This window comes from Myotis daubentonii, chromosome 9, assembly GCF_963259705.1.
Source record: "Myotis daubentonii chromosome 9, mMyoDau2.1, whole genome shotgun sequence".
NCBI lineage: Eukaryota > Metazoa > Chordata > Mammalia > Chiroptera > Vespertilionidae > Myotis > Myotis daubentonii.
Window position 1 is genome coordinate 46,464,181 of NC_081848.1, and position 13,424 is coordinate 46,477,604.

A 13,424-nucleotide genomic window follows, 5' to 3' on the forward strand; every position below is an offset into this window, starting at 1 on the left:
TTTCAGAGAGTAGAGAGTGATAACATGATGCTGGTAGGGCAAGCAAGATAATCCCCTACTGGGTATTGAACCCACAACCCTGGCATGTGCCCTGACCAGTAATCGAACAGGCAACCTCTTGGCTCATGGGTCAATGCTTAATCACTGAGCCACCCTGGCTGAGCGTGAAAGGTTTAAAATATATATATTTTGTTGTCATTATAAGACAAAACAGAAACTAGCATAAATTAAGGGAATTCATTCAGATTCTTCTTCTGCAGGAGGTAGCTGATTAATGATGGTTCCATTTCATCCATGTTTCTATTCCTCTATTCCTCTCCCTTCCTCTCTCTAGAAAAAAAAACAATAACATACCTTTCTATGTCTGAATTATATAAAGCTAAATTTCTCATTAAAGGGGAATGCTTTGAAGAGGCATTATATAGGCCATCTTTTTAAATTAATCATGTTTATCATGAAAAAAAAAGAACAGTTATTTGAAGATGAAAATAAAGGTGTTTTTGGTTAAAATAAAACACTGCAGTGAAAGTTTTCATCTTCCTTTAAGAAACTTACATCTTATTCGTGATGTTTGATTTTGTCTTAGAATCCATCCCCCTTCTTGCCGCATATCTAAAGGCCTTCTGATTCCTTCTTTCCCACTGCATTTGGAATCTTTTGCTTAACCCACTTTGGAAATTCCCAAATCTATTGATGTGGTAACCCCAATTCCTATTATGTCCCCTACTTTCAAATTTTAGAGTTCCAATCCATTGACCTTGTCTCTACTGACCCACAGTCTGACTGCCTCTAATCCTGTGAGGTACACCTTGACTCAGTGCCTCCTACTGATGCCTACTCCTACTAATGGCTTCTCCCTCAGTGATGCCAATCAAACGATATTGTAATCACCTTAATCTTGATCCCTCTTTGATGGCAGAAACCCCAGTTCCTACCTACTCTTTCCTCTGTTTCCATTTATTTCATGTCAGTTTTTTTTTTAATCTCCTCAGCACAGCAGCACAGCCTCTGAATCTCGTGTGTGTGTGTGTGTGTGTGTGTGTGTGTGTGTGTGTGTGTGTGTGTGAAAGACATTTAGCTACAAATTGGAGGTGGCAGGAAGAGTGGGGTGGGAGCCAAGTGGTCACATTTTGGGCCTCTTCTCTCTTTCTTTGCCCTCCTGGGCCTAGACTGTAACCTCCTGCTGGAGGTGCACCTTTGCTGGGACAATTTTGACTGCAGGTGAAGGAGCTGCCCACAGATTTAGTGTTCACCTTGAATAGGTGCTTCTAGTTCTTTTGGATCTCCTAAGGGTTCAGCTTGAGGACATTGACAATCTGCTGTGCATCCTGGAGGCTGTCTGGAGAGGTTAGAGGGGCTGCAGACTGGGGTCAGGCATGTCCCGGGGCATCAGCTGCTGCCCAGCTGGCTGCTCATTTTTGCTTCAGGGCTTTTACAAAGGCCCTGCTCACCACCTTGTGCCCCCATCACAGTGGTCTGGGTCAAGTATGTGGCTCATCCTTACAGGGAAATCCTTGATGGCAGCACCACCTAGCATTTTTCTACACGAAGACCAGGTGGTTCCACGCAGAACAGAGGCAAGCTGGGGTTTCCTTAAGTGTGTGTGACCAGAGGTTTTGAGATGTGATGGATGGCAACTCAGGCATGAGTTGGAGACATATGGTGACCACTCTGCCTCAGAGGCACAGGCTCTGGCCTAAATCTCATTTAATAATCACACTGCTTAAATGTCTGAGGAATTTATCAAAGGTGATTTTTATTCATAGACAACAATTTTAGATTGAAAATCAAAGTTAATGTATGGCACATGATACCTCTAAAAGGCCATTCTAGATTCATTAAACAAATAACAAAAGCATTCAGCAAATGTTAATTGAACATTGCAGTTTTAAGGGGTGCAGTCTTCTGAGAGCCATGCTCCAGGGTGTGCCAGGGATTCTGTTTCTGTTACCATTTGAATATGATCATATTAGGAGGTTGTCCCAAGTGGATCCCGGGAAAGGATCTGGGGTGTTTATATAAGGCGTCCCTTTTGATAAATTTTAACCTTGCAGGTGTTGGGACATTTAAGTACTTGCTAGCGAAGAGGCTACTGTATGCAAGCAGGACCAAGGGGAGGCCTAGAACCAAAAGGACCAGAAGCTTTAATTTTAATTTTAAGCATATGCAAATGGACTTAATTAACTGCCAGAGGAATCACACCACATGAAACATATGCAGTTGCAAATCACACAGCACCTTATTACTTTCAAAAGTTTTTGATCCTGTGGGTACAGGCTTGATGGGGTCTCAGTGGTGGTGTTCTCTGGGGCCCAGCAGCTGGTCTGGTCTGGTCTGGATGCAGGGGGCCGGAGTTCCTCACCGGAGAGCTCGGTTGCGCCTCGATAGGAAAGTACTAGCTGGGTTTGTTTGTGTGTTTTTTTGTCTTCTGGCAGGGAGAGGAGCATGGAGCTTCGAGGACCATGGAGCTTCGCCTGCCTGACTGACAAAGGAACGTGCCTTTGTGGCTGTCTCAACAGGTGAGCATTGTTGGCTGGCCAGGATCCATTTTTAAAGCCTGTTCATACCCGCAGCAGTTTAGGTGGCTATCAATGAATTACATCCATGCACACGTTAATCTTAAACAAGGCGAGGGGATGTTAGTGGTTATTTAGGGAGAATACATTATTTACACTTAAGGTTATCTTAGCAAGTCACTCTGAGTCAGTAATCGAAGTTCAAATCCTTATCTATGGGGTACACACACTTCCGGGCAGTGGGGAATGTGTCCTTAATATCACACTTTAAGTTTCAAGAAAGTTAATTCAAACATTTTAAAACCTTTCTATCATTTTTAAACAGTTTAAAAACATTTCTAAATATTTCTATATGTTACTATAATAGAGGTCCTTCCAACTCTTACTGGGACTATTTTCCAGAGAACAAAAGGGAAACTATACTGTTCTAGAACACCTGTCTCCTTTATAATTTTTCTGTTCAAGCATTTCTTTTGCAGACATGGGTCATTTGAGCTCAAACTGAGAGTCTGCTTGAGGTTCTTTGGAGGTTCAAAGCAGAATCAGCACTGTCTCCCAGCTGTGAAGATGCAAGGTTTTGACTGCTGTTCATTGTCTGTTTACAGTGGCTATGGAGGCATAGAGAGTGCCTATATAGGGAAGACATGGATGCTCTTATGTCCCACATGAAAACTTTTTTTTTGTATGAAGATTACTTTAAGTCATTAGCTTTGAGAGCCAGCATAAGTCATTGTTGCAGAAGGTGTTGGTTTGCAGAATGATGATTTCATTCCCCTCTCAAATTCTTGGTTATTATCAGAGAGCTTTTCATTTGTATTCTGATCATGATTCTATGACTCACTGTGTGAAAAGTCACAAAAGTGCCTATTTTGGAGATAAGCATTTCCTTACATTTTAGTATATAAAAGAATATCTTATTGAAATAATCAGAATCTAAAAACTATATATTCTTTGCTATTTTATTCTTAAAGGAATAGTTTTTACAATTATTAATGGCATAATGAAATCTGACTTTTTTGACAGCTGTGAATAAAGTGATCCTTCTCACCTGCTCATACACCTTGTTCCAAAAGCCAGTTCTTAAGCTTTTAAAAACACCAGGCATTGAATACCTAAGCTCTTATGAACCTTTATGTTTTATTTAAGCGTGGCACAGGGAATTGCCAAGATGCCAGAGAAGATGAGGGTGTTACTTACATGAGAAAAACAATAATTTAATTTCTATTGTCTATATTTGCTTAATAATGTTTCCTGAATTGATACAGGCTCAGTCAAGCCTGTGTTATTATTTCTCAGAAGAGAATATGTCTAAATATCACTATGCTTGGGAATCATCTTCCCATCAATATTTTTGCATTCAAGGGTTAACTTTTTCTCAAGATTTCAGAAGCAATTTGTAGCATTCAGCCAAGAACTGTACATTCATTTGAAATGTTCATATAGTTAATCTATAGAAATTTATAGCTGTCTATAATGATTTTGATTTCACTCCATGAAAACAACTTTCTCTGAGATTGCATATAAAATTATATATTTTAAAATAAAAAGCATTCTGAATAATAGCTTAAAATATGAAGTAGGAATTTTAAATAGATATTATTTGATTTTATTCTATGTTAATATAGTTTAGCAATTTGTTTTTCAACCAGAAGGAATTGAGATAAAGAAAAAAAGCCCTTTTAACAGTAAATTTTAAATTCTTGAAATGTTGGTTGATTTATATTTAGTCATCTCATTTGAAAAATGGAAATAAAGTTTCTCATTGTAAGGAGGAGGTATTTTCAGATTGTTCAGGTACTGTGACTCTTGTTCAGATTCTGGTACTCTTTTGTGGGCATTGAGTATTATTGCTTTTCCAAGTCATCAAGCACATTTTGCTTTGTGATATTGGTCCATGCATGAGGGATTTCACCTCTACCTGTAAATTTTTTCTGATATTTTTCTTCTAGCTCCTTTCTGAAGTGACAGACAAACCATTTCCAGTATGGCTGGGTGGATGTGTCTGGGGTGATGCTCCATGTGGCATATTCCCCTCCTGCCTGTCGATAGGTCTTATATGGGGTTTTAAGACCATCCTTCAAAATAAAAGAACAATCACTTGCTACCAAACTAGTACAGTAGTCAATGGTAAAGTGGTCTGTGTTAATCCATTTCCATCCTCTGACAGCGTTAGGACGGTGGAAAGGAACGCTGTGGTCTCCGTCATGATTAGGGATTGTGTTTGTACAGATTGCTCCACAGAAGGGACACTGTTTCCAGCAGCCACAGAGATGCTCAGAGAGCATTTTCTGAATGTCAGAAACCATGTCTTCTTCAGGCTTACTCAAACACTCCTGTTCCACTTTGATCATTGCGGGATCCAAAGCTTCACTCATGGCTTCTTTGAGAAACTCAATATCTTTAATCTCCTGGTGTTCAATGCTTACCAAGTCTTTTCGTGGAAAGTTCAAGTTACTCCCCAGGTGATCACAGAACAAATCCAACCACCCAGACACAGTGCTGCTTTTATTTTTAGCTCTTGCTGTGGATTCATGAATAGCTGAGAGGATGGCATTCTTGATGTCATCTACACTTATTTTTAAAAAAGTCTTTATTTTATTACTTCTTTGTTCTGAACAATAACTTTCAATATGTCTTTGAATGTAATTCCTAAAAAATGATTCGGGATTATGAATGTACTCCCAGTAATTATCAAAATTTTCGTTTTCTGCCAGGGAGAGAAGAATGTATTTCTCCAGGTTAGCCCTGTTTCCATTGAATGCTGGGCAGGTAGCTCGCATGTCCCCAGCAATTTTAGGGGCCATTTTCCCCCAAATCGTGTCGGAGACAGCAGGAGTGAGTTTGTGCCATAGAAAATCAACAAACGTTTTGACTGAGGTTGCTCCTTGACAAGAGATCTTAAAACTCATGAAGAAATCATCTTTCTTGCTTTCCAAATAATTTACAGGGTCATTTGCTCTTTTGAATGCCCTATGCATCTCCTTAAAATTCTCAGATGCTCTTTGGAATAAATATAAAGATAAGTCAATTTTGTACTTACTTGTAAATGTGTATCTTTCTTCAGTGGGTGCAGATTTCACCCCCTCTTCTATTATTCTGAGGATTTCATGGAAATAACTTGGGTAATAATCACGTTGTTGCCTTTGAAGGTTTTTAATAGTTTCAGTGGATCTTGAAACAATGCAGTCAGTAGTTCTCTTTATGGACTCTTTATCATGTACTTCTAAATTCCTTGTTTTAAAGCCTAACCTTTTGCTCATTTTGACATGTTTTTCGTAATTGATTTCAAACTCCTTTCTAGACTTTTCCTTCACCCTATTCACCACATCTGTCTCCTTTTTAAAATAGTCCAAAAGGATGTTTTCAGAATCCACGTCAATGTCAGGCTCTGTGACTGGAGGGGCAGTTGAGGACACATCACAGACCCATTTTTTCCAAACTTCATTGAATTTGACATGCAGCTCTTCCTGACTCAATTCTTTATCCTTTACAGTTAAAGCCAATTCTCGGCTTCTTTCCAATAACTCCTTTTCATAACCTGACTTTTTGTTATCCAGTATTTCTTGATTCTTTTTGTGACTAATATGTCCCTCGGCTTTATTTTTGCTCTCAAAAATAAGTGCCTCTTTAAGATTTCTTAGTTTATTTTCAAAACTTGCTTTCCACTGAATCATTATTTCACTCTCCGGATCTTCATTAAAATATTTTTCCAGTTTTTGCTGGATGGCTTTATATTTTTCTGTAACTGGAGCCTCAAGTATGGTTGCTGTGAGTTTCTGGATTTTGCCATTCTTAATCTGGTTGATGAGCTGGTTCTGCAAGTCTAGCACATAAGTCCTCAGCTCCCAGGTCCAGGAATTATACATAGTTTCCAATTTGCTCATGGCCATGACCTCTCGGGTGTTCCTGAAACTGAAAATAAAGTTCTCATTCACTAGGGCTCTCCACAAATCTTGAACTCGCAATTTCACATCTGAGATCTTCATAATGCTTCCCCTAGACTCCTGTTTGGCAGCCATAAGAATTCTCCTTTTCAGATCCTGGACATTGTGGCTGTAGCGAGGATTGGGAGGGGCCATTGGGGGATTGCCATCCCAGAGGTGAGCAAAGTAGAAGACATGAGTTTTGACATCAAATTTAATGATATCACCAAAGCGTGTTACATCTGAACACTGTTCTTGTTCAGCGGCTATTGTGGCCATTTCATCTAGTCTCTGCTCTAACCGCCTCCGTCCTTCCATAGTTTGGTCTTTAGCTGTGACTTCCCCCACATTCTGATGGACAAAAAGGCAACTCGGGGAGATTTTTACTTTTTTCATCCTCATAAAGGCTTGGACAACTATTTGTAGAATATCTTGCATTTCTGATGGATTTTCCCCAAAAATATTGATCAGAGTCAAGTTTCCAAGTCCAATGACAAAGGTTGACAGCTCATTGTCACGATTTTTGGATTTGTGGCTGAGTTCTGGGGCCCGAAGGCCTTCTGTATCCACAACAAGCACAAAGTCAAAGCCCAGTTCCTCTGTGAAAGTCTCCTCGACCTTCAGGAGCTGCATGTAGGCCCCCCGAGTACACCTCCCAGCACTGACCGTGAACTGCAGCCCAAAAAGTGCATTCAGCAGAGTGGACTTCCCTGAGCTCTGTAGGCCAAGGACAGAGAGAACAAACAGCCGTTTGTTTCCAAGTTTCTCAGAGACCTTGTCAAAAACAGCTGCCACCCACTTTACAGGCACATATGAAGCATCCCCGTCCATCAGCTCAATGGGAACACCAGATATCATCAGATCTGCAGCAATCTGGGGAAGGGAGAGATAAAGGGTATCTGTAGTGGGGGAAGCTTCTTCCAGAGCTTCATAGATCTGGCCAACTTCTCTGAGAAGTTGCTCAATTCCCAATGTACAGTCACTAATCTCTGTGGAGATAGTTTCTATCTCTTTTTGCCAGCGTTGGACATCAGGGCTCTTTGGTGCCTTTTGCTTTTCTGTTTGTATCCGTGACCACAAATTGTTTTTCTTTTCATTCAGTTCTTCCAAGTGTCCTGCAGTCAGATTGTCCAAATACACACTCAGCCATTGCAAAAAGTAGTGTGTGGGTGGAGTTTCTGAATGATTTTGGAGAATTTCAAGGACAGAATGCATCAAGACATTGAGAGGAAAGGCTCTGGTCAACTGTTGATTCCGTATTCTTTGTTTTTCTGTCTCAATCTCACTCTTGTGTTGTTCAATGCTTCGATTCCCTTTTTCTCTTAGATGATAGAGTTCTTTGTCCTTTTTACACCAACAATGCCAGAGGTGTCCCTGGAGGGGCAGTAAGTTTTCCTTTACCTGAGATATATTAAATTCTCTCAATAGAGCTATCAGGACCTCTGCCTTTTCTTTGGCTTCCTTGCAGTCTCCCTGGTCCCCATCAATAAGGAATCCTTGCTTGCGAGCAATTGGGGCACATTTCTCTAAGCTGAGAGCAGTGTCCGAGAGCTCCAGCAAATGTCTGATTGTAGTAGCAAGCTCCTCTGTTAATTCTGCTTCATTTCTGTTCCTGAGACCAATAGTCACTGTTCGTTTAGACTTTTTGGTCATTTTATTTTCTTTATTATCAATTAAACATATCAAAGGTCTTGGTGACTGACTGAGATCACAAACAATTTTTTGGTTTTCTTTATCGTCATCAGAAGTTGACATGAGGACAACAATGAGAGAAGAGACCTCCTGCAGAAAGGTAAGTTGCTTCTTATGTTCCTTTGCATCTCCATGGAGATTGGTGAATGTCAGGCAGTTGTCAAATCTGTCATCATCTTCCCCTGCAGGGCAGAACCAGCAGATTTCCACCACTCCCCCCATCAAGAGACAGTCTTTGGTGCTCCCTCTGCAATGTCGGTGGAAAAAGGCATCATGTTTACGTTTACTGAGAAGACAGTTCATGATCTGAGATTTGGAAGCAGAGAAGCCATTTCCAACTCTTATAAAGGACACAATGGGGGTAGAGACTTGACACATCTGCTTATTCTTGTAATTGATCTTCTCCTCTCTCGGTGATTTCCTTGCTTCCTGCCAGCTCCTTCTAATTTGACTGAGAGACCAGAGAGAGAATTCAATTTGAGAAGTGCAGGGATTAGGTATGAGAAGAGGGAGTGCAAACTGGCAAATGGAAAGTTTGGAGAAAATATACTGTCTGGCAAAATCATCTGCACAGTGAAGAATTGCCATCTGAATATCCATAGGGTGAATATGGGGCCTAGGATTAGTATCTGAAGGATTAGTATCTGAAGGATTAGTATCACTGTCTTCAAACAAGTCTTCATATGGATTAAAAGCCTCATTTTCCTGATTTGAGGCACTTGGATAGACTTGATTCTGTGTGTTTTCATCATTTCTGAAGACTAGGTATCTCAGCCCATAATCCAGCACTTGTAGCTTCTGAAGGAAATATAAGGGAAGCTCCCTTTCAGAGCTTGGCTGTGTGTTGTATACAGAAATCTTGTTGATCAGATGGAAGTTTGCTCTGCTCATCCTTTTTGGGTAGTAATGTTCTAGGCCTAGACACTGAAGTAATTTTAGGAAGGCTGTATGTTCTATGATTTCACATTTGCTATTTCTATTATCATGTGGTTCATGGGATTGTTTCTTTTTGTGGAAAATACTTTGCAAGTTTTTAATTATCTCATCCATTTGCAATAAAGAGATGGTTAATTCATGATTACCATCAATGAGCAATCTCAAGTCTTTCTCTAGATTTTCCCAATCCTGATCTGCTCCAGGTTTGGAGAGGACATGGACAACTTCTTTTGACAAAGATTGGCCCAGGATATGCCTTATTAATGCCAAGCGTTGTGTTTTCTCGTCTGGAGAAACAGCCATGACTCCAACAGTAGCTGTCAGACCTGTGAGCACCAGGAATGCCTGAGCTCTGTAGGTACAAATATTTTTGAGCTCCAGGTATTTATCTTGAGCAGTTTGCATTTCTTCCAGTATGTAGTCTAATTCCTTACACCCCAGGAGATACTGAAACTTACTGTTTACCACATGATACCCTGCACCAGCTGCAATGAAAAGTAGCAAGAGCTGTGTGTCTGGCTGCTCTGTTTCTTGGAGGTAATTAAAAAAGCAACCAAGAGACGAGCTGACCTCGTAAGTGGCCTTTCTTTGAGCTTCTTCCACTGTTTCTGCAGACTCAGATTTGGCCATCACTTCCATGAGGTCATTGTGGGTTTTCTTTAAGATTTTAATTAATTCAGAAAATTGGGAGATGTTGATGTGCTCTTCCTCTGACTCTGACTGGAAGATCCACTGCATGATGGAATGAACCTGAGGAAAGTTATTCACTCTGTAGATGTGAGGATCCAAAAGGCTGCGCAACTGAAATATAATAAACTTAGTTGCATAGATGGAAGAATTTTTGCAAAAGTTAACAGTGTTTACCAGAAAATTCTTCAGACCCCAATCTGTGAGGCATATGTTAACCCAAGTGTAATAACTTTTTATTTTTTGACTCAACATTTGCATGAAATTTATCAGCTTTTGAAGCTGCTCTTCAGGGTCAGATACCTCCCAGGTTTTCACATCCTGTTGGAAAACCCTAGCTTCCTTCTCAACACTCAATAATTCTTCTCCATACTGGATCTGGGCAGTGATGCCAGTCAGAGCAGTGTAGCTATCCTTCAGTAAGCTAGCCACCTGAAATGGATCCTTAAAATCACTTCTGTGGTTGGAGAGGATGATGTCCCAAACCGGCACCAGCTGAAGGCCCCGGTCAATGACACTCCAGGTTTGATTACTGGCAACTAGACCAGCTATCCATTGGAAAAAGCAATTTTCTTCTGGTGGCCCACCTGTCTGGGCCACAGATAATTGGACTTTGGTTTGGAGATTTTGGGAGGTTGTGCTTTGGGTGGCAGTTTCTGAATGAGAGTCAGACACATCCACACCTGCAGCCACTTTCACTTCAAAGTCACTATAGCTGCCCCTTACATAACCATTCAGGGCCTCTGCTGACTGCTGTTTTACTTCTGCCAGCTGCTCACTTCGGAAACCCTCTGAAGTGGCTTTCCACCAGTAGATTCCTCCCAGGTGCAGAGGGCCCTGGTTGGCATGAGACCCAAACCTGTGGAAGAAAGCTTCAGTCCTGCACCTCAGCAAGGGGAGTCTGTCTGTGTCTGCAGGCTGACTCAGAAGGTCTTCAATGCATTTCAGTTCCTGGAGAGCAGCCTTGGAGAACTGGAGCTGATCCATGGGAAAGTGGCAGGAGGCAAGTGGGACATAACTGAACTTGGTGGAGCAGAAATAGGAGTGCTCAGAACGTGATTGTTGGATTTTCTTGGATTCTGAATGTTTGCTGAGGTCCATACCAGCTTCCACAAGAAATCCCCAACCCCTGCTCTTCGCTGAGGCAATTACACTGAGGCCCATCTTCTCTATCATCTGGGTGAACTTGGATTCTTCTTGAGAAGATGTAAATTCCCTGGTGTCCATCTGAATGCTGTGCAGAGGGCTAAAAAGTAAGAACTCCTTGGGGACATTGAGTAGCTCTTCTCTCTTCTCAAGAAGACTCCTGTGGGAGTTGGTTTTGTAAATTCCCTGCAGGGCCAGCCCTCCAGATGCCCATCTCATGAGATCTCTATCTGGGAGGTTTTGCCTGTGAGACAGTGTGGCCTCCATGAGGTTGATTTGTCCCTGAATGTGTTCAATCACTTCTCTTAAGGATTTTTCAGGGGGTGGCCCATATTCTTTGCGAATCTCCATTGCCTGCCTCAGCTCTGCCTCTTTTTTCCTCACTACTTCTTGTCGTTGCCTCCGTTCTGATAGCAAGTTTCTTGGCTCCTTCAGTGCCTGTTTTGCCTTTTTCTGTTTTTTCTTTATTATTTTCACCTGAGACCCCTGTAAGTTTGAAAGGCTATTTGGATTAAGTAGCTTCTCCAGAGCCCTTTTCTCCCAGGAATGTCGTGCCTGGGATTTCAGCTTCTGCAGGTCTTTTTCGTCAATGTGCTGTAAGGCCTGTGCACAGGTCACACCCAGATGTTCCTGCAGTGTTGGCAACCAGTACTCAACTGACAGTCCCACTTCTCTCAGCATCGCTTGGAGATCCTTCCTCCTTTTGTCTCTGACAAGGGGCATATCAGAGGTTGAGTCTGCTGTGTCCATCTCTGTGGAAAGAAAAGACACTCAGCCCATGTCATGACCTTAGGAAGTGTCAGCCACCTTAAAAAAAAAAGGGTAAGAGTACTAAAAATGCAAGTCTATGTCCTGGCAGGTGTGTTGGATGGTTACAGCAGTAGCCTGCACACCAAAGGCTCATAGGTTTGATTCCTGAACAAGGGCTGTGCCTGGGTTCTGGGTTTGCTCCCTACTCCCAGTTGGTGTGTGTGTGTGTGTGTGTGTGTGTGTGTGTGTGTGTGTGTGTGTGAACCAGTGGATGCTTCTCCCAGTGGTCTCTCTCTCTCTCTCTCTCTCTCTCTCTCTCTCTCCTTTCACTCTGCTCCTTCCTCTCCCTCCCTCGCTCCCTCTATCCATCACTCCCTTTCACTCTCTCAGAAAAGCAATGGAAATAATACCCTCAGGTGAGGATTAACAACAACAACAACAACAACAAAAATATGCAAGTCTTAAAGCTTCTCATCCTTTCATTTCATTGTTTTATAAAATATACTAGAGGCCCAGTGCATGAAAATTCATGCACTGGAGGGGGCTCCCTCAGCCTGGCCTGCCCCATCTCACAGTCCAGTAGCCTTCAGGGGTGGTAGGCGACCTTGCAATCAGGGGAAGGTGATGCCCCATCAAACCTTTGCTGCTGCCACTGATGGCAGCACAAGCCATGGTCGGCCCTGGTTACCTAAGCCTCGGGTGGCCTTGGGAGGCTGGGCAGCTGGGCAGTTGCCATCCAAGGCTTGCCTGCACCCTGGGCTGGCCCTGTGTGGCTGTAAGGCTGAAGTCACTGGGGGACTCTGGAGGCAGGTGTGTGGAGCGGCTGGGCCTGCCAGGGGGTGGGCCTGGCCATGCCATGTGCCTGCCGCCCCAGTTGGGCTGAGGGGACTGGGCACCGCCATCTTGTAGCTGTGGGTGCCGCCATATTTGAGGGCGTGGCAGTCAATTAGCATATTCCCTCCTTATTGGCTGTGGGTGCTGCCATTTTTGAGAGCAGGGCAGTCAATTAGCGATTTCCCTTTTTATTGGCTGTGGGCAGCACCATCTTTGCGACAGCGCGAGGGTCAATTAGTATATTCCCTCTTTATTAGATAGAATTAGTGTTTTAAAAAATGTGTGTGTGATTTTTCTGAAAGATGGCAGCTGGCAGGAAGGAGGTGAGGGATAGGAAGTGAGTGAGTGAGGGGATGAATGGAGAGTGTGTGGATGTGTGTGGTGTGTGAGTGAGTGAGGGACAGTTAAATCCGACAGGAGCAGCAGAGGCTGACAGACCAGGCTCTCTGGGACACGGAGAGACTAGGAGAGACTACCACCGCTGTGGCACTCCCCGGACTGTGGGACTTGGGGCATGAGCCCACGCCATCTTAAAGGGGAGAGTGGCCTCTTCTAGGAACTCAGCAGCACCACCACCCAGACAGGCCTTGGACACTGCCTGTGACTCAGCAGCCACTCAGGCCAAAATCCTGCAGCCACACCCGCAGACTCAGGGACTCTGCGCCAAAGGAGCAACGCTCTAAGTGCAGTTTCCCCCTCCCCAGCAGCAGGCCTCCAACATTGCCTGTGCTTGCACAGGCCTTTGCATCTCTCCAGCGCGCAAGTCTCTGAGGCACACCACTCCATAGACTCCTCTTAGGAGTCACTGGGAGACTAAGCTGGGTGTGATTTTGTACAGACAGGCTCAGTGCCACCCAGTAGAAATTCTGAATTCCCTCTGCCTGAATAACTGCCCCACACACCCAGCTGCACAACTTAAGCGCCAGGGCCCCTCAGCACC

The 13,424-nt window shown here is 43.0% G+C and overlaps 1 protein-coding gene and 1 long non-coding RNA gene across 2 annotated transcripts in view; both read right to left on the reverse strand.

The window, feature by feature from the left end:
- LOC132240925 (uncharacterized) overlaps window positions 1-13,424 on the reverse strand; it is a 220,938-nt gene that overhangs the window by 155,810 nt on the left and 51,704 nt on the right. The window lies entirely within an intron of this gene.
- LOC132240922 (interferon-induced very large GTPase 1-like) overlaps window positions 1-13,424 on the reverse strand; it is a 154,424-nt gene that overhangs the window by 117,405 nt on the left and 23,595 nt on the right. The window contains exon 3 of the mRNA XM_059708772.1: window positions 3,629-11,652. Coding sequence (XP_059564755.1) covers window positions 4,361-11,650 — 7,290 coding nt within the window. The 5' untranslated portion in view covers window positions 11,651-11,652 and the 3' untranslated portion in view covers window positions 3,629-4,360. The remainder of the gene's footprint in view (window positions 1-3,628; window positions 11,653-13,424) is intronic.